Source organism: Dermacentor andersoni, chromosome 3, assembly GCF_023375885.2.
Source record: "Dermacentor andersoni chromosome 3, qqDerAnde1_hic_scaffold, whole genome shotgun sequence".
NCBI lineage: Eukaryota > Metazoa > Arthropoda > Arachnida > Ixodida > Ixodidae > Dermacentor > Dermacentor andersoni.
This window is the reverse complement of record NC_092816.1, coordinates 103324143-103346210: the sequence shown is the minus strand read 5'-3', so window position 1 is coordinate 103346210 and position 22068 is coordinate 103324143. Positions and strand designations below refer to the sequence as shown.

Below are 22068 nucleotides of genomic sequence, written 5' to 3'. Positions count from 1 at the left end.
CGCCGGGCATGTGTCCTTTCTTCTTTGGAAACGCTTTGACAGCGAACTGCAATCCAGGCGCGCAGCCACTCTTTGACGCCATTTTCAAGGGACTTCTTCAGAGTCTGCAAAAAAAGAGTCACGTAAAAGGTAGCGTCATGAAACAACTTCCTTGGGTATTTCTGAGTATGCCTCTGCAACTTTTACAATCAAACAGATGCCTTAAAACGAATATTTCAAACTTGTGTACACAAACTTGGATAATTAGAGAGCTATTCAGGCTTAAAGATATATATATATATATATATATATATATATATATATATATATATAGGCAGAAGTCAATAAATTATACTACGAATATTAAGCAGTTCTCTTGATCGACTAAAGGGCACAACTTCTTCTAATGGCTGGTTCACGTAGGTCAAACATGATAAAAATGTAAAACATTTCGTTGACAGCACGATCAGTCTCAAAGAGCACTGAATAACGCTTCAGCGACTTGCGAAGTCTGCCCGCAGTTCTTCTAGAGTGTCTAACAAGCTCATCTGCAACATCACATGAACCAAAACACGTGCGTCCCATTCTGATTTTCTTCAGCCATTATTGTAGCTCGTTGCTTAATAGCCGCTTAATCAGACGCGAATTTAGCGATACTAGAGTCACATGTAAAAAATGGTTCCAGGGCAGTGTTAGACTAGCATGGGAAATAAGACTTGTTGGTGGGATTTCACTCAGCGTATCCATGAAAGATCGTCAGTCAAGTTTTGTTGGCTTTCAGAATACGTGACATCCTGGTTTGCTTTCATGATCTTGGCCTCAAGCATCCTCCTCATCCTCATGCTTGTTCTCTACTTGTGCGTCGTGGGATGTCGGTAGGAAATAGTTTTTCTTGGTTGATAATTTTCGACCCGACCTTGAGAAATCTTTTTGAGAATGAAGCGAATGGTGAAAAATCGGGTATATAAATAAAAAAATATGTGATAATAGTTTTTATGTAAACTACCGGTAGAGAATAAGGACAAAAGATTTCAAGAGAAATTCAGACGAATTTTTCTCTGCTAATAATCTGCCTTTTAAGCCCCCCCCCCCCCCCCCCCCACACACACACAAGTAATTGGTGTTTAGATAGAAATAAGAGCGGAAGAAAAAGAAGACAGCAGGTACAGCGACTATGTTGGAGGTGAAGCGGTTAATTAAATGCTGTACAGCTGTTCATCTTCTGCACAGCATTTTGCGGCATAGCAATTACGCGCCGGGCCGGCAGGAAGTGGAGGCCCCCACCACGTGACCCACGCAACCACGGATTGCCATATAGTATGTACAATTGTATTGTCTGTGCGATTTGCCCATTTTACAAGGCCAAAGAAGGCATACAGAGCTATTCGTCATTATCGGAATTATGTGTGTGAAGGCGCGCACTTGTTGCCCTACGGATATTTTACGCACCGTGTCTTGTTTCGCTGTGTAATTCCATAAAGAAACAAAGCCGGCAGCCTGCCCATATTCTGGAGTAGTACAGACGGGACTACATATAAACTGACTGTACACCTTGAAGCCTTGATTTAACAGACGCTCATATAATAAGTGATCGGATATAACGAAGTATATATAAAATGTTTCTCAACGACATTAATGAGCAGCGAATATATGCTTATAACGAATACAGGATATAACAGATGGCAGAACCGAATTTGTTATAACGAGGTTGAGCTTTATACAAGCGTTGACCCGTGTCAGAGCGGTCTGAGCTATGCTGCAAAACAGCGGCAGCGGCAGACACGGCCTGTCAAGTGCAGGAAGGCTCGTGTGAAAGGTTCGCTCTGAAACAGTAGCAATTTCATGTTTCTCTTCACGGTGTTTATTCAATACCGCTAAAGCATTCACAGGGACCACTGGTGCCTCGAAAATCTTCGCCGCGCAGGGGTCGGCACTCGCAGTGGCCCATCCGGAGACCCACACACGCGGCAGCGTCGGCCACCACCCTCGTGGTGTCCGGTCAGGCGAGCTTCTGCGCTGGCGACCCTACGGCCAGCACTTCCTTCGTGCCCGCCCTGACGGCCGAGTCGGGTGGCGGCGCCGTCGACACGTTCCGACTCAGCACGGGAGTCACCGGCACCCCACTCACCGCGCAGCATCAGGAAGGGCGCGAATCCTGGCAGGTGCGTACGCGCATGCGCCCTTGAAAGCTTGGGCTGAATGAATTGAGCGCCTAGTTGACGCGTACGCGACAAAAAAAAAAAAAAAAAAACCTTAGCGCAAACAGGGCGACGCTAGAAGAAGACAGAACAAGCTCGCTTCGGTAGCTCAGTGTCCACAGGCACCGAGTTTCCAATCTGCTGAAAGGGGGGAGGAGGCGATTCGTACCTTCTTTTTCTGTTCATTCCCCCTTGCCCACACATGCTCCATGACAAGATATATGCAAAGGTCGAGAGGCAATATCTGTACATATGAGTTTTATTTGTTTCTAAAGTCGAGCGAATATTAATTAAATTATGGGGTTTTACGTGCCGAAACCACTTTCTGATTGTGAGGCACGCCGTAGTGGAGGACTCCGGAAATTTCGACCACCTGGGGTTCTTTAACGAGCACCTAAATCTAAGTACACGGGTGTTTTCGCATTTCGCCCCCATCGAAATGCGGCCGCCGTGGCCGGGATTCGATCCCGCGACCTTTTGCTCAGCAGCCCAACACCATAGCAACTGAGCAACCACGGCGGTTGAGCGAATATTCTAAATTATGACAGCATAGTTCTTGAGATACTAAAGAAGTAAATGAATAAAAGAAACTAAAAGAACAGGTAAGCTTTTTGAAGAAATTCGTAACGCCCTTACCTAAAGTAAGAGAAAACACTGGGCAACATGAACATTTCCTCAATAAGATAACAATTAAACATTACAAACTCATTACAAACTCTTCGTTTGTAGGAACCACTATGGACAATACAAACATTTCCAAAATATGCTGAGAATTTGAAAATTAGAAAGAAATCTTAAACTGTTCGTGTCTGAGAAACACAGGGCAGTACAAAAATTTTCATATTAAGCTAGCAATATCAAATTTAAAGACAGATCGTAAACTCTGCTCTTTTTAAAAATGTAAAGGAACGTACAAACTGGATACAATACAAAAAGACAAGAACAACACTTAAAGGGAAGAGGTTGTAATAACGAAGTGACAAAATGCAATTTTTATGGGAGGGGATAAACTGAGGTCACGGGCGGCGACAGTTTGAATGAAGCTGGCGCATTATAGTGTGACGTTGTTCACTGTTGTCTTATACAAACGCTAACGCCCGATCGAGAATGTGTTTCTACGCGCAGTTCATCTCTGAATAAACTCGTCCCCAATGTCAGTATGATTTATTTTGTAAGCGAACTCTTTGATGCCATGGAGAACTGCTATGTGATTTAATCGCGCTTTTTTCATTGTTGACCTCAGGTAGGTTTTGACGCGACGGATGCATGACAACGATCTTTTAGCTGTGCGTGACGTGACTGGGATAGTCAAAGCATTTTTGACAAGCTCAGTCATGGCGGTTGAGGGATCTCGCAGGCTGCAAACAATTATTGCCCGAAAGCATCTCTAGAACATCCTTAACCGTTTTCAAGGGTGTATTGCACTGCCTTGCTATATATATGAGTATACTAGAGTGAACGTTGAGCCATTAAGGCTCGAAAGCTTGCCTGTAGAACTTAAACATATACATGCAATGCTAAGATTAAAAGGGCAGAGGACGTTCTTTACAAGGGCAAAAAGACTTGCCGCTCTGGTCCCCGCAGTGTTATAATATACACAAAATAGCTCGTGTGTCTCCAAGTTCTTTTGGGGTATAGGAAAGCAGATCGACACTTGCTCCTATGTGTCCACTGTCTCATCCATGACGACGGCATAGTGCCTTGCTTCACTAACCTCATATATGAGTGACCGGAAAACATCATGAACCAAAATTTCCGTCATTTCGTTTAAGATGTCGTGGGGAAGCCACCCATACTTGGTTCGAGAAAGCCATGATCGCAGTTCTCAAATGGCATTTGCCCGAAGTTCCAGAAGATGTCTTAGATTAATTTCTGCACCATCATGACCACATAGTGCCATTTCCGGGCATACTAAGAACTACAATGAAGATAATGTAGCTATTAGCAATTTCCTTGCGTCTTCCTTTCCTTTTCCCATCCCAATTACACAAGAAGTTGCTGCATTTATCCCCGTTTTCACAGCTGTGGTTCAGTTCATGGCTGCATGGTGTAGATAGAGGCCTCATGACTTATAAATCATAGAAGAGTTTTATTCTAGTTAGAAAACCCCTTGTCCACCAACGTCTAGCGAGAGTCCTTATCCATGGGAGAATTTCGAAGAAAAATGTTCATCTCACAAGCAGCGCGACAGGTCTCAAAAAATAACTTGGCCACTGACGCGTTGTACACAAGCCATTTGTACGCATGCTTCCAAGCTGGTTGGTAATGTCGTCACTCTTGCACTTTAACCTTAGGCACTAGGTCCTCACCGACAATTCGTATGCGTGCGGTGGCGGTGGTTACAGTTGCAGATACCGAGCCTGTGCCGCTAAGGCAAACCTCGGTAGGTTCAAAAGCGAGCCTTAAGGTCCCAGGTGGGGTGTATTGCGTGGCCTTTCATCATCCTATATGTGAGATGTGTTCTTGTTGATGAGATATATGTCCATTGTGTTTCACGTTTTTCTGAAATACAATACCATGAAGGTAAGACCACCGAATAATGGAGTGCCAAAAGTGTGTTCTTAGTTTAGGAGAAAAAAATTAGGGGCCAATCCATTCTACTGACGTAGAATGCCAGTGTAGCTGTAAACGCCCTAATCCATGGTGTTAACACGGTTGAATAGGAAAGTCAAATGGGTGCACGAAACAAAACACGATTGGCCGGGGCGCTGTCCAAACGAGTGCACGAAACAAAGCACGTTTGTAATTTGCGATTAAGTAAACTCCTTGGTTAATTAGCATAATAAAACTTGGAAGCACTAGAGTTTTATTTAAGCAAACAAACATGAGGTTGTCCGTTTCCCTCCCGTAGAAGCACATGAATTGACAGCAGGCCGCAATTCCAGAGCATTTACAACTTCGCTGTGAACTACGTAATTATGAAAAGTAAATGAAACTGGCGTAATGACAGAGTCGTCTTAGCGGACAATCGTCATATAATTTTTCGGGACAGCTTTGAGAAAACAAGTGCTACAGCAGTTTTCTGCAAAGCATTCGCCATAAAATTGGCTTTGCCGCAAGGCGTTTTACAGCGAAGCTGTTTACCTCTACCATCCAAGGAAATTTTCGTGTCGTTCGCGTGGTAACGAAAAAACTCCCCATACGAGGCTCAATCCCGGAGATACCGTGTCGTTGGTGTGGTAACCAAAAAACTCCCCATAAGGGGCCCGATCCCGGAGATAGTGCAAAGCCGGGCGGACCCGCGGTGGAGGTGAATTAGGCGTTAAAGGGCCCCTGAAACGCTTCGGACAAATTTTGTAGGCGCGTAGGGTACAGCTTAAGTAGAACATTCGCACCACAATTTAAGTGAAGCGTTACGTATTAATGGAGCTGCAAGCGATTAGAAGTTACCCTCCCCCCTAGCTATGCTTTTCCTCCTCAACTCGCTCGCCGAGCGAGCGGCGCTAAGCTCCGCCTTCACTGGTTCAGCGTCACGATGCGACGTCACATCGCTCACTTCCGGTTGTTTAGGAGCACGCCCCCTCCCGCGCGAGACCTCTCCGCTAGCCGCTTGGCCGTCGACCGAGAGCTATCGAAGCTGCATGCGTTGCGAGCATTCTGTCGTAGCGCCGAACGTGTCCGGTACTCCGCTAAAAACAGGCAAGCTGGTCATTTCGGCAAATGACTGGAGGCATAAACTCAAGCTGATGAAGGAACTTTAGCGTAGACGTACGTGAGCAGCCTGATCGGTCTGCACGGTCCAGACACTTGCTGGCGCAGCGCTTAACCAGTCAAACAAAGCGCTAATATTGCTCTAACCAAGTGTAAAGCATTTTAAACATTTATAAATCAACGTGTTGATGATTACACTCCTGCGAAAAATACACACCAGCAGCAAAGAAGAATACACTTCGTTGCTGCTACTGTGTATGGTTGAGCTCTGTGCCACCAGGTGGCTGCACCGTGCAGACCATTCACATTTGCCCTTCTGCGCATCTCGTGGCTCATCCCGGCACAGTCAAGCGGCCAGACCCTGTCCCCTTGCGCTTGCGTTTGCCCTAATACTGGACTCGCGAAACGGTATTGCGTTAGTAATCTTCCGGTGTAAAGTGACGGCCACAAACGCTCAAATCCTGGCGCCGATCGGATACCGGCAGTCCCATGCGCAGCAGCCAGTTCGCTTGTATACTGCCTTGCAGAGGGACACGATGTCGCAGCTTGACATATTGCCAGTCGCTAGGTTTGCAGTCCACAAGGCAACAAAGTCGAATCATAGTGCTCGCGAAAAGACTGAGACCGACTCTGACCGCGGAGCTCTCGTCAAAATGGAGTACGTTGTAACACAAACAGACGACACTTGCTGTGTGCCGGAAGTGCTGAAGTGTACTGAAAAATTGTTCTTGTGCATTCTCTTTATGTTACTTTCTTTTTATAAAAACAAATGAACTAACATTCCAACTATTACGAAGAGTATTTGTTTACCATACAGTTGGAAAAATTATCGACCACGCACAGTGGTCAGCCAATCAGATAGCTCGCCCACGTGACGTCATATGGGTTATTTGCATCATATGGGTAGGGGCGGCTTAAAATTCCGCCGAGCAGTGCGCTACGATCGGCAGCGATGTGTATTTTTAATACCTTATAATAAATTACACGCTTTACGCAGAGCACTTAGATGTATCAATTAATGATCAGAAGGACCTACTCTAACGACTCAGTACGTTTGTAGAAAATCGCCAAAATCGTTTCAGGGTCCCTTTAAGCACTCCCCATGCGTGGGCCGATCCCGAATTTAGTGCAATACCGACACTACCTCCGGTGGAGGTGAAGCAGGCGTTAAGCACTCCCCATATGTGTGCCGATCCCGAAGATAGGGCAATGCCGGGCCGACCTGCGGCGGATGTGACGCAGGCATTAAGCACTCCCCACACGTGGGCCGATCCCGAAGATAGTGCAATGCCGGGCCAACCCGCGGCGGACGTGAAGCAGGCGTTAAGCGCTCCCCATACGTGGGCCGATCCGGAAGAAAGTGCAACGCCGGGCCAACCCGCGGTGGAGCTGAAGAAGGCGTTAAGCACTCCCCGTACGTGGGCCGATACCGAAGATAGTGCGATGCCAGGCCGACCTGCGGTAGAGCTGAAGAAGGCGTTTAAGCACTCCCCTTACGTGGACCGGACCCTAAGATGGTGCAATGCCGGGCCGACATGCGGCAGAGGTGAAGCAGGCGTTAAGCACTCCCTATTCGTGGGCCTATCCTGAAGATTGTGAAATGCCTGGCCAACCCGCGGCGGAGGTGAAGCATGCGTTAAGCACTCCCCATGCGTGGGCCGATCCCGAAGATAATGCTATCCTGGGCAGACCCGTGGCGGAGGTGTAGTTCTCCATTAAGGGGCTCACATTCACAGATTCGCTGGTCATCCGTCTTCACAGAGTGGAAGGGCACTGAGTTTATTTGTTCACGACGCGAACGTTAGCCCGCCCAGATACCCCGCTCCCCCCTACGAGAGTACACACGCGTTTCATTCATGCGGGGGCTTGAGGCAAACAGAAGTAAAACAAAAACAAGTGCCAATCGTTTGTTATTGATAACAGTGTTGTAGTCTGTACGTACAAAGAAAAAGTAGGTTGAGCGGAAGTTCACGGTTCTTGTTTCTTCACTTTAGTACCTACCTCGAGGTGCACACTGATTTGGCGTGGAACGTGTCGCAGACAGACTTGCAGACGATGGACAGACGACGCACGGAGAAACACAAGAACTTGATTTATATAACAGCACAATAATACACTCAGAAGCGTCAAAAGTTTCTCGCTCAGCTACCAAAGCTGACTAAACACCTAATGCTCAGCTGCCAAAGCTGACACAACGGTTAACACTTGAACTCAACGCTTGCACTTCACCACTTCCCCTATGCTGGGGTTGTCTACTTCGCTGCTCGAAGCCTGACCTGAAAAACCAGCTAACATGCAGCACGCTGAACGCTCACTTAAATAATATGGCCCGAAAAATGTTAGCAAAGGGAGGCGGCGTTGAGAAAGGAAGTAGGCGCCGCAGGGCGCGTAAATTTGCTTCTTCCCCTTGTCTGCTTCAAAAAGCTCGAGCCTTCTCGAGCCGTCTGTCCGCACGCTCACTCCGTCTTCAAGACCACCGGGAGAGGAGGTCCTGGGCGGTGCTCTAGGAGCGCGCTCGCGGGAGCGTGGGCCTTCGAGTTTGTTTGAGGATGAATGAATGAATGAATGAATGATTGAATGAATGAATGAATGAATGAATGACTTTATTTGGCAGGATTAAAGCCCTGCAGGACCTGCGGGGGTGGGAAGCGACAGACACATCTACTCGCAGTAGAGCTCCATCACCTCCACGGCCCAGCGCAGGACGTCGTCCTGCAGGTCAGGCTCGGAGCTGCCCAGGGCCGCACCCCACAGCTCCACACTCGTAAGGCGGGGGGCAGGAGCGGTGGTCGGGGCATTGTAGAAGTATGGGGTTATAGTTAGCATAAGGGGCTGGGCAACGACAACAGCCGGGATCGAGAAATCGGTTGGAGTATAGTTTATTCAGGAATTCCAATTTTCCTATTTATCCTGCGGCCGCGCCGAAAACGTGCCATAACGGCCTTACAGGTCACTTACAGTGACAACGTTGGCATACCTTCCCATGGACAGAGCAGGAGTGACGTCGATCATTCGCGGAATATGAAGCTGTCGCTTGCTGAGTCCGCAGTCTTAATGGCCACGTCGATTCCGGATGGCGATGACGCTCACGATTTTTTGACCCGCGGTGGTTATGATTCCGACAGTTGGTGGCAGGTCTGATTCAATTTCAATTGCTTTGGTTGACATATATTTTCGAAATTCGAAACGGAAGAAGAATAAGCGCCGGAACTGCTGCGTAACAGGCTGTCACGTCACAGTAGCGATGGTAACCCAAGCGTGAAATGACGGCCTCCCGTAGAAACCGTGGGAAAGGCCGGATTGTATCGATGCTAAGCCGTCCGAACACTCTTCACAGATCGGTCCATACGCCTCTCTTAAAAAGTGGCTTTGGGTTAGGTGTGTGTGGCCAATTCTCCGACGGCACAGGACCACCTCGAAGAACCGTTCCCCGTGTCTGGCACTCCGCCTTCACTCAAGATGAGCTTAGGGCTGTGGAGTTTATTATGGAGCTCTGGGACCCATTATTTTGCTATAAACATTTTATTTATATTCGCAAAGATGAGGTATAGTCCCTGCCGAGCTTTATATTAAAGGTAAGTTCATAGTTGATGTTTTTAGTAAACAATTGATTTGGGTGTCTGGGAAGGGTTCGAAGTCTTAGAAGCGAATTTGCATGAAAGAGACACCTGCACTTATCAAGTGGTCGTTTATTGGATTCCGCACAGAGACTTGGAAGAGTAGACGTTCGGAGAGCTGCAGTTTCTAGTCGGAATCCCTGACCTGAACTGGATCTAAAGTTCTTGGTGTTGTTACGCTTCCCCTTTTTTGGTGCGACACAAATCTGTGTAGACACGGCAATTTAAGGCAGCGCTGTTACGTATTCCAACATTTACCCAACTGTATTTTTTCAGGGCATTTGTCGAAAACCGTACAGGAGAAGACATGATGCCACCTGACCCCATCGCTAATGTACAGCGGGGGGCACTGTAGCCCTCCAGCCTGCCCCCCCCCTCCCTCGTAATCGGCACCTATGTCAGTGCCTGTGAGGTTGTGTGGTTCAGCCCGAGGTGTTTTGCGTCATGACCTGTTGTGTGACGCAGGGTTCCATGATGGAGATCAGCACCCAAGCTGGCGCTGCCAGCATGAGCGAACTTCGAGGCCTGGGCGGCTCGTCGATTGAACCCTTCGTGCGACCCGTGCTCAGCAATGAGAAGGTGTACACCAGGTATCCACACCTTGCCAGAATTTTCTTGCCCGCGTCCCAGCGATCGGGGCCGGTCTCCGGCCCTAGCGAGCCCCCAGTCTCCGAGAAGGCCTCCAACGAGGTACGGAACAGTGAGTTTATGAACTACCTGCTCGAAAAAGGGAAACGGAACTTGCTCAATGGGCATAGAGTCTAGCACCATTACGATAAAGGTACAAGGAGAAGCGAAACACAGACGCTAGCGCTAACCTTCAACAGCGAAGTTATATTTCGCGTGATGGCCCACTTATGGGGGCAAAGGTTCGTGTGCTCAAAGGTTCGGTTGGTTCTCTTAGGAACCCAATGGAGGACAAAGCCGTTGGTTTGAACACCCACACACAAAGACCTTTAATCAAACTAAAAAAAAAGGCATAAAGTAAACAGAAGGGAACAGAAAGCATGCCTAAAATAAACACTCAAACAGACATTGCGTCAAGAAACACACACAGAGCTTGCATGAGGTTAACGAGTGCGCGAGTCCGGGCTTGCCACGAGGGCGGGGACGCGTCACAGTCTCGACGCGGCGACGCGGCGACAAGCTGGCGAAAGGAGTGGCGTCGGTCTCACCATAGGTCGCGGTGTAAGCTGACCGACCGGGCGACCGGAGTGCGCCCGCTCTGGCTAGGCGAGGTAAAGTGGGCGGCTTGGTGGCAGGAGTGGACGGCGGCGGTGTTCTGGCCGGGCAGCTGGAGGTAGAGCTCGGGCCCGTAGCCCGACTGCTCCTGTCTCGCCCACGGCGCGGAAGCTCGAACGCCAGCCTCGAGCAGCAGGCGGCACGACAGACGGGGCGGCGTTCTGGCCGGGCAGCTGGCGTAGAACTCGGGCCCGTAGCCCGACTGTTCTCGTCCTGCCCACTGGCGCAGAAGCTCACCGGCGTTGAGGAGCTGACGGCACGCTCGGGTAGACGGGCGACGCCCAGGAACAGGTTGGCAGGAGGCCCCGGTCGGGTGAAGCCCTGGTGGGCTCGGGTCCGGAACCCGACGGCCCGTCTTCAACGCCCGCTCCGGTGGTTGACCTCCTCCTGCCGTCAGTGGCGTAGCCAGAAATTTCGTTCGGGGGGGGGGGGGGGGGGGCTCACGTTGCAGGTGGGCCTCCTCCTTAAGAGGAAACATTAGGTCGGATGCTCCTATCCAAATACATGTAGCAAGAATATTCGTTTTTTGGCAACCACTGCACCAAATTTGACGAGGTTTGTTGCATTTAAAAAAAAAAAACCTTAATTCTAGTGACTGTGTTTCGAATTTTCTATTTAGGTCGTCAATATTTCATTGAAAAGTGGCAAAATTCGAAAATTTTCAGAAAACGAAGCAATTAAGTTTACAACTCTGTAAATCAGCAATGAAAATTGATATCACAATGCTGTGAATTGCACATAATAGTACATCTACAGCGGACAAAATTGATATGTTACACATGCGACTCAAAAAATTAAGTGTTATGGAAATACGGCTTTTGCAGAATCCTTGTACATAACATAACCTATTCACGTAATATACAAATTGACATGTAGAATTGGTCCTCTTTGAATGGTGTAATGGATGCCGTTTACAGAACCGCGATATCTGTTCTTGATGCAGAGCTATTAATTTGTAAACTTCGTGCTCCTATTTTTTTTTGAACTTTGGAATTTTTAAAAAATATTTTAAACAGAGTTCAGGCCCTAAATCGAAATTCCGCTTCCAACAGACACTAGAATTTAGCTTACTCTCCCAAATGCAACAAATTTCATTAAAAGCTATTCAGGAGTTATCTCAGAAAATCGTTTCTGCGTTTTACATGTATCCGTATAGCCCGCGTCGGAGTTGGGCCCGACCTAAAGCTTCCTCTTAAACAATTTGCCTAGGGATCAAATACACGAATAATAACTGCATTGCCATTGCCAAAGATACTGCAAACGAATTGTTGAACGCTAAGCACTGTCAATACAAGTAAACTATGTATTTTTTCATAAAAGAATAAGCTCGTATGTCCCAAACATTGTGCCCAACATAACTGATGTCAATGCTTCCATGTATTTTGTCTATTTAATAAGTAAACAATATATAACACGAACTTTAGAACTACATCAGTTCGAAGCCAGCAAAGCAGTGCATGCCGCTGATATGAAAAATGTAAAGACGACAGGTCTGAGCTGTGTTGCGGATGTTGCAGCGTTTCTAGCTTGAACTTTGCCAGTTTTGTATTAACCACATCGGCGACGTGGGAACGGGCATTGTCGTGGAACAAGATGACCCCATTCGTCAATTTTCCACGTAGTTTGTTCTTGATTGCGACACGCAGCCGATCCGGCGTTTCAAAATATCGGAATCAATTGATAGTCTCTCAAGATTTAGCAAATTCTATCAGTAATGGCCCCTGACGATCGAAAAATTAAGAGTCAACAGCACCTTTCTGGCGGAAATGACTGCCTTTGCTTTCTTTGGGGGAGGTGAATTTGAATGTTTCCATTGTAAGCTTTGCCGTCGTGTTTCAGGCTCGTAGGAGTGACATGATGGTTCGTCTCCGATCACATTTGCAGACAAGAAATCGTCACCTTTATTGTGATACCGGATCAGATGAATAAAGGCAGCGCCGATCTTCTCCTTATTCTGGCGGTGGTTCAAAATCTTGCGCCTCCATTGCGCACACAAGAGCCGATAACCGAGATGTTCATGAATTATGGCGTGAACCAAACCGTGACTGATGTTCACACACTCTGCCAGTTTATCGATGCTTATCCTCCGTTCTTGTCTCATCAGCTCATCAACCTTTGCAATATTGTTAGGGGTGCACGATGGCTTTGGTCCGGTCTGGGATCGCTTTTGCAACTTTCACGTCTTCTTTGAACCGTTTGTTCCAACGCTTCACAGTGGCCAATGAAATGCAATGTTCCATGTACACGGCAGCCATACGGCGACTAATTTCTTTTTGGTAAACACCTTCAGCTGTCAAAAACCTGACGGCACCACGCTGCTCAACTTCTAGAGAGTCCATTACGGCACGCAACGATGTTCAACCTAGTGTATGAGAGCATTAAAGAACATTTATCCTCACACCTGCGGGTCACTGTTGTTAATGAGAGATGCCTGTGTGCTACGCGCAGGCCTTGCAGATAATGAACAGAACTATAATTGCGCGGGGTGGGTAGGCTCACTTTAATTTGACTCGCCTTCGTACATTAGAATTGCGAATATACAATGGAATATGCAAATGCGAAGGTACAGCTTGATAAAGGGCAAAAAAGTGCCACTGGAAACGAAGTTCACTGCACGTATACGCAAAATCTCGCAACACGACACTTAAACATACGTATAAGTAAGTCTCCAATAAATCTACGTATCTAAGAAAAAGTGACGGTATATAATGCGTCAAACAAGGCAAATAAACATGTTGCGCAATCACAGATTCACAGAATCCTAGATCCTGCCCCCATTCCATCCACTCCGCCCCATGTATCGCGCGCGACGGAAGGCGGCGTGCTTGCTCCTCACTTTTCTCCCTTGCGCACACAAGACTGAGCCACTATCGTCGCCCCCCCCCCCCCCCCGCCCCCCACACGCTTTCACTCGCACATACAGCATGCGGCGCGGGGTCACGATGTTATCGCACTTGGACTTTATGCGGAATATGAGGGCGACGGCGACGGCAGGAATGCGCATAGAGCGTCCATATAATTGCTGTCGCAATAATATAATAAGAGTATCCGGCAGCTGAAGCGTCCCATGGCCCACTACGTTCCACAAGAGAAGTAACAAAATACCACTTTCGCCATGCGACAATTCGCTGCACTACCACAACGCTTCTTTTTTTCTTTTGTGGAGCGGGGGCACCGCAATGAACAAAAAAAAAAAAGCGCAATGTATGTTGGTCACAATCGAATGCCTACTTTGGGCAACTAATATGGCTATTAAAGGAATATTGAAGAAAACACGAGACGCTTGGTCCTCCAAGAACCATGCGCATACTGCTCGGTATCCTATACCGGCGAGACAAGACTTTCTGTCTGGAGAGGTTGCGCTCAAGCGAACGCGCTGGAATCCGTCGAGTCCCCACAGTGATGGTGGCTAGCGACCATTGTTTCTTTTTCTCGTCGGCTAGCTAGATAGCGTCCAAAGCTCTGCCGGGCGAAAATGCACTCGGCCAGAGAAAACTGAACGCCCACCGAAGTGCGCCGCGCGATGGTCGGGTCAACGCGAGAAAAACGCATGCGCTCTGGCTGGCTCTGGCAGCGCGCGGGTAGGGGAGCGAGAACAAAAAAATTCAAGAGGCTGAATGTGTCCTCGTGATTAAAGTCAAAGTAGAAAAAATAAATAAGAACGTAGTTGCCTTGGCTGGCTTTAGTGTCATCACTGGATGCTTTGGCGCAGATGAAAAAAAATGTTGATATTTTTTTTATGTGACATGACGGCACGAATGAACCACCAGAACGTTTCGTCTCATCCGGCCTCGCTGCGGGCTCTGTCAACTTGTCTGATAGCGTGTTGATTTGGCTTGTCTCGTTGCATGGCCCGATGTGCGACTTTGGAAAAGTCAATGCACCTTTGGCGTCAAATATTTATGGGGGCATTAAACTTACAAAGTTCCGCGATTGAAAATCTAAAGCACACGTTTGGAAATGTCAATGCACCATTCACATCAAAAGTTTATGAGAACCTTATACACATAAAGTTTCGGAATTGATATCCACGCGCTCCGTAAATTCCATGACAGAGTGTAGATTCCGCGGCCTCCGCGAGATGCCGCGGCGAGCCCGTTCGCCATGAAAACGTCCTTGAAACTTTGTGCTCGGATGGGGCTGCTTGCGTTATGTGACTCCCGGTGCATGGGTGTTGCCGCGAAATTTAGCCCAAGTTCGCAATTTTCCCGGTGAAATGGCTTTTCGAGCGTGAAAAAGACGCTCTAGACAAAATCTAGAATGATTTCCGGCACCGGGGGTTACTTTTGTCGGCGATGCATGGACAGCACGAAAAAATTTCGGGGGGGGGGGGGCTGAAGCCACATAAGCCCCCCCCCCCCCCCCTGGCTACGCCCCTGCCTGCCGTCGCTTCCTGGGACTCTCCTGGCGTCTCCCCGGCGTCTCCCTGCGTGTCCTCTTGCGTGTCCCCCCGTTCTGCCAGCGCACCACGCTTTTTCTTGTGGTCTAGCCGATTTGGCATTCTCGGATTGTCTGCCCGAAGCCCCGTGGTCTTTTCTAATTGGTTGCTTTTTTCTTTTTGTTGTCTTTCCTGCGCCGCGCGTTCTCGTGCCGGACGCTCTTCGTCGTCGTTGTTTTCCTTCTTCCACCTCGGTGCGTGCACTCAGCGTCGTCTGCTCTCGACCGTCGCGATCACCGCACCATGTCGCGCACCACACATCACTGTGTTCGCATACCGATGCATCGCGCCCCGCCCCCTCCTCTAATGGCGATTACCGTGCATGCTAGTCAAAACGAATCACACACAAAATAAGCGATGTACTCATGGCGTCACTGGTGATGTGTCCAGTAGAAAGGGAGAAGGGTAAGCCAACAAGCTGACCTTTCCCAAGACACACGATCGTGCTTTGTTAGGTCAGTCATGCCGGCTTATACCTTTCTCGCTCCTTAAGTCTACCTTCAATATAACATCACTGATTGTCCTGTCATGGGAGCGCAGTAGAGACCGCGCCTGCTCTCCGAGAGCAGTATCTTCGCTCGTGCCAGGCTTTTCCTATGTTGCTCTCCGTGACTTTCAAAAGCATTTTTGAATGCCTCTCCCCCCCCCCCCCCCCCCCCCCCCCCCCCCCGGTTGAAGTAAACGTCCTTCTGCAACAACATGCGCGAAAATCGCAAGGTGGCAGCACACGAAAAGCCTGGCACGGGCAAAAATACTGCTCCTGGAGGGCAGGCCCGCTCAGCACTACGGGCCCTACTGCTTCTCCGCGCAAATCAGCTATGTTATTTTGAAGGTAGAGCTCCGCTCGGCGCGAGAAAGGTATAGTGTGACATTTCTGACTCAGCAAGAACGCCGCAGGCGCCAGTAAGATTGTCCCACATATGCCTTTAGACACAGCGTTAACGTTATCCGATTCATCGTAAATCTCACATGTTCAATGATCCCCTCGCGACTATCACACGATGATTTCCCATGTTACCGTAGTCACAAAAAACGCAACAGACACCAGAAGCATTCAAGGAGCACGACATCCACACACACACGACTTCACACCGCAGTGCCGGCACGCCTAGGGACAAACGCATACAATACGACCAAAGAAACCTCTCCGTCGTAGAACCTAGGCGAAGTGATATCATGAGGAGCTAACAAACAAAGGCGCCAAGGACAACATGGGGGAAATTGTACTTACTAATTCAATTAAAGAAATGATAAATTAATGGCAATGAAAGTCGATGAAAAACAACTTGCCGCAGGTCGGCAACGATCCCACGTCTTTGCATTACGGGTGCGTAGACGCGTGATCATCGCACGCGTCTTGGCTTCTCGTCATATGATTAATAATAATCGGGCCCCTTGGTTAACCCACTTTCTTCTAGGCGAAGTGAGACATTCGTGGAGCAGAAGCCGCTATATTTTCTCGCTCGTACCCACTTGTACTCGGGCCTGTCCACAAATGTTGAGCGATTCTTGAAATGACCTCCTCGTGCGCAAGACTGGCTTTGGGGCGACGATGGCTACAATATGGCGCCAGACTACCGCGTGTCGCGTCGTCTATATGGAAAGAAAGCGCTGCATGAGCGGAGTTCTGTCTCCGGGGGCTGCTGTCTACCGCCCCAACGCGTCAAAAACGCGCTGCCTCTCGCGATCTCTCGATTAACGAGGCCGTCGCGTTACACTTCGCTCCGTTCGCAATGTGCCAGACGAGAGAGATTATCCACGCCAGTTACTCTACTCACAGCGTTCTCCTCCTATATAAACCGTGTACCTATTTATACATAGTGCAAAATATTGACACGCGAAATGAAAACACGCATAGAGCTGCGCTTTAATTTCGCATTATGAAGTATCGTAAGCGTCGGTGTAGTTTTTCTGTTTGTGTTCTTCCTTTCAAATGCTTAATTATTTTTCGTTATCGTGAAACACTTCAAGTGCGCCCATGTCAGATACTCCCGGTAGCGCGTTCATGCGGGTCGCATCATTAATTTATAAATATGGGAATCAATATTAGTCTGCGTAATATATGTGGACAAAGCAAACTGTGAACATAAGCTGCAGGCTAGCTAACGGGAACTTAGTCACATGATCGCAAGCATTTCATCGGCAGCAAAAGGACTAGTGACTTTCATGAGGCATGAACTGAGCGGCACCGCTTTTATTTCACTCAGGTTGCTCGTAGCGCACGGTTGAAGTGATGCAAAGCCAATGTCTGCTTACGAGATTCGTAAAACACTTGCGCTTACGTGCCGTCGTTAGGTAATATGAAAATACTTGGGCGAACTGGAAATTCTGGTATTCGAACCCCACAGCTGCTAACATATGATGCGTCTGTTTAGCCATGTTCTCCGCGTTTTCCGTTCCCTGAGGCCTATCAAGGTCCTCTATCATATCTTCTCTATTTTCATACTTAACTCGACAACCGAAGCACGTAACCGGGTGGGAGCCGACATGCGTTATCGATGAGCACGCAGCGAGGTTGAGCGAAGGCAAGGGCGACGTAAGTATGCGTCAGTCACTCGACAACTTGGGCCTGAATTAAGTTTCACAAAAAAACAGCAAGCGAAAAAGTCATCAGCGAAAAGAAGTGTGCTTTTCCTTCAATTCAACATTCTCGATTTATACATGCTAGTGGTTGTCAAAAAAGTGCCAACAAGCATGTCTACTTAAATTTGTCCCACTAAAGCTAGGATGCCCGACAACCGCTACGGCCACGCATTCTTTTTGCAACTGAAACGAGCGCTCGCCTTCCGGGCGTTGCTTAAACGCAACAAACGGTTACATGCTTCTATACTATATGTGGAGCATGGCACCTCCTTCAAGAATACATTGCCGTTGAAGGCAGAAGTAAATGTGAAACAGCAAGAATAATTATAGACAATAGAAACTGAGCGCAGCATTTCTGCCGCTGACCGATGCATCAGCAACGTTCATTGTGATTGTCCGCTAAAGAACTGCATTATTTGTGGTGTTTGCAGTACATAAAGGCAATGCCTTCGAGATTGGTTTCTGCTACCAAAGGGAGCCATTTTCAGAGCTCCTAATAATGAAACATAGAGCACTTTGGAACCACATTACATATGAGATGGTGCATGGTATCTGAAAAGAGGTCATGGTGACAGCAATAGCGTTCGCAAATGGTGTTCTGTGCCTAAAATTGCATACATTGTAGGGGTTGGAAGTTTATCAAAGATCGTTTGGCTGGTTGCGTTTGGGAGCCCACGGCAAAAGCACAAATGAGGCAGTGCAAAGGGACATTGGTTAGGCGTCGTTTGAAGTGGTAGAAGCGCTCAGTAAAATTAGGTTTAAAGAAAGACTCGGGAACATGGATCATAATAAATGGGCGACTAAAGTGCACAAGTATCTGTACCTAAAAAATACCGGAACGCCCCACGCCCAGTGGGAATCGATGTTATGCGAAGCAGTGGGCGGAGAGCCTACCAAGTTAACGAAACGACCATCAGAGGACCAACACATAGGCGGCTATTTCATGACCTACATGATACAAAGGTCCTGAGATTCACGTCATGAACTATCATTTATGTTCATCACACACTCTTGTCATAATATGCCAATTTTTATGCATACCAAATAGGCGAAACGAGTATGAGAGTACCAAGACGTAGGCGGCTATTTCACGACCTACATGACAAACATGTCATGGCATTCATGAGATGACCTATTATTCATCTTCGTCATACAATATTGTCCTACTATACCAGTACTGGTGCATACCAGGTTGACGAAACGACCACGAGAGCACCAGGACGTAGGTGGCTAGATGAACACTGTCAGTGGCAAATGTTAGCCAAGAAATGTTTCACATTTAAAAACGTGGGCAGAGAATAGAGGAAGAGGTCAAGAAAGTTGGAAACCAAGTAGGAGGCATTTAAAGTGTAAAGTGTAGATTTAAAGTGTAGATGTAGTGTAGTAATCAGAAAGAAAGTCATAAAAGCAGAAGCAGCGAATTGTATGCAAAGAATGGGAGCGAGAAAGACCTGGAGATTCGTAAAAATGAGGAAAAAGAAATTAGAAGGGAAAATCTGTACGATAACATGAAGGGAAGTTCCTTGCTATTTGATGCTCGAGCTGGTTGCCTAAGGAAAAAGCAAATGTTCGAAATTAGATGAGGCATGTGTATGCTGCAGCGATAATCAGGAGACCGCTCGGCACATCCTAATGGAACGAGAAGGGTTTCACCCAGGGAGACAAGTACGTAACGTACAGCTTGCAGAAGCGCTTGGAATTCAGGTAGACGGAAATATCAATTGGTCAGCCGTCGAGAAAAGAAAGCTTTTGTCCAACTTTTTTGATGATGTACGTTGCTTTCACAACGTACTAACAGGTAATATTCTGCAGATATAGTCATGGTGTGATCTAGGCGCCGGGTTTGCTGGTTTGCAACGTTCTAATATGGCGAGGGGCCCTGTCTTAAGACAGCACGCTGGAGATATTATTTTCTTGTTTTGTTAGCTTTGCAGAGAGAAATAAAATGGTCTTATCCCGCTTACGAACAGAACGGTATCGTAATAGCGCCAAACCAGCACTGCGTAAATACAAATTAAAGAAAAGGGTATGCAGCAGGGTAGCGTAGTGATGATTGCTTGAAATCGTTGTAAACGATTTGTTAGATGCCTAAAACAGATGCCTACAACGGATGCCTAAAACTAGGAGAGTTTTGTTATAGGAGGAAGTTAATGCTGCTTATTGGGTGTTTTATTCTTCCCGCGCAGAAGACAAAGAAGGACGAGAGCTTCATGTCCTCCACAAGTGAGCGCAGCAGCAAGCTCCGTCGATCACGCAGAGCTTCGGGCTCGGTCAAGCACGCGGTCGTGTCTCCGAAGGAGGACGACCGCAAGGGGCCTCAGGCTGCCGATGCTGCACCATGTGAGGCCGGCTGTCCTCGCGATGACAGTGGCAGCAGCAGGCAGCAGCCTTGTGACTTCAGCTTATCGTGGAGTAGCGTGGGCAGTTCGTTGGACACACTCCTGTCCGTGCCTGTCGTTGCCAGGGTGCACGGCAGTTCCTCGAGCGGGACGGAGACCTCGCTGCAGGCGGAAAAGGAGCTGCACCTTCCCGTCGACAAATTTCAGCCCTAAGCCGCTTCGAGGCTTAGCGGAACGAAGAGGGATGAAATACACTGGATTTTTAGTGTGGTTTCTCAAGTACGACTTGGACTGCGAATACTGTTTAGAGTCTGCTTCTGCGCCATGTTTCATGTTCTCTGTGTCATACCCTTCGGGCTCCTATGTGACCTCCGCATATACAGTCGCAGACATGTTTAGAAATTTCAACTCATCGAAGGGCCTTGCATCGCTTGGTGAGACATGCCATACCATAAAGTGCTATATGCAAGAAAACAATTCAATACCTAATGGTGCCTTCTTTAGAGATAGTCGTTATCTTTCGCGGCACCTATACCCATGGAAGGTGTAACGTGAAGGCACCTCTGCTCCAAGTGCCTAACCAGGGGCAGTATTCCCGAGCCATGAGTTCCGGAATAGAGCCACTTTCACGAGATATTACGTCACTTGGCACAGTGCCAGAAATGCTGTCGGCTGTGTACTTTGACGCGTACCATGACAAGTCATGCGAAATCTCTCAAAGATGATTGTATCCTCGAAAGTTTCGTAAGACGGGATGCTCCAGAGGCTCTATTCCAGACACGCATGGCGGCTGCACGGCCGCCATTATCCATCATGTTGACTCTGATTGTCGATGCCGGGAAGTGGAAGTTTTGAAAATGCAATTTTGCGCTTTGATCAAGATGACAAAACGTGACGTGGACCTGCAAATTTGATCGACTAACACCTTTTATGGTCCATGGCAGCTATATTGTGACGCTATCGTTTCAAAACGAAAGTGAGCGGTAGCTTGCAGGCGCCCGTGCAATGTGTCTGAAATTTCGCGAATATGTTGGGGCGGTCCGAGGTAACAGTCATGTCAGCTCGCTGAGTGGCCGATAGAATATGCCGTGAGGAGCGACACAGGAAATGCCGTTTCGCAAATGTCAATTTGACGTTGCCTGACGTTGCGCAGGGCTCTCATTGCAGTAACTTTCATAATTTGTGGTGCGATTAGCCTCGCCAATTATGCTAATGAGAGGCCATGTGCAATGGTGACCGAGAGACATGCGTATTGTCGCATTTTCCCTGTCGTTTAGGGGGGGAATAAATCTTTTCATAATGCGCGTTCATAGTATTTGCATCACTTTCACGATGTATTGGCATTTGCGTCTTGGGCCACCATTTTGTAAAGTCGCGCGTTTATTTGAAATGAATGAATGAATAGAATTTACTGATAGGAAAGACGGAGAGGTCGACCTGAGCTAGTGCGCTCTAGTCTGCTAGTCTGCACTGGGGAAAAGGGAAGGGGAGTGAGAGTAATGGGATGGATGATAAGAGAAGTGGCGAGTGCTTATGTACATGAGACAGTTGTCTCGCTAGAGCTGCTCGTCGAGCTTGGTGTCCTGCAGAACCTTCAACAATACTTTTGTTGCACGCATTGAAATTGCAGTGTCAGGCCGTGGGCCGAGGATAGCTTCCTCCGACAGTAGTTGTCTGCCAACGCTGGCTAGGAAACTGTCTAACGTCCTTCACTCCATCATATATGCTGGGCAGTCGCACAGTACATGTTGCAGTGTTACGGGCATCTGGCAGTGTTCACAATCAGGGCTGTTCGATTGGCCGATGAGGTGTGCGTAGCGACGGGTGAAAGCAACGCCGAGCCGAATGCTGTGTAGCAATGATGTTTTGCTCCGTGTAAGCTTCGGGGGCAAACAGAATTTACCATCTGGCTCAATCATATGTAGACGTCTGTGAATGTTGTCATAGTGGGTCATAGTGGGCTTTGTAAGCCTTTGTAAAGTCCTGCATTAGTGACTTGATCATGGAGTTGGTGTCAGGTC

The 22068-nt window shown here is 47.9% G+C and overlaps 1 protein-coding gene across 1 annotated transcript; it reads left to right on the top strand.

Annotated features, from left to right (window-relative positions):
- Positions 1-740: 740 nt before the first annotated feature.
- Positions 741-20497, top strand: LOC129387135 (uncharacterized). Its single transcript, XM_055075835.1, has 4 exons — positions 741-854; positions 1904-2141; positions 9911-10135; positions 19895-20497. Exons 1-4 carry the CDS (start codon positions 787-789, stop codon positions 20258-20260), a joined length of 897 nt encoding a protein of 298 aa, XP_054931810.1. The 5' UTR covers positions 741-786; the 3' UTR covers positions 20261-20497.
- Positions 20498-22068: the final 1571 nt, after the last annotated feature.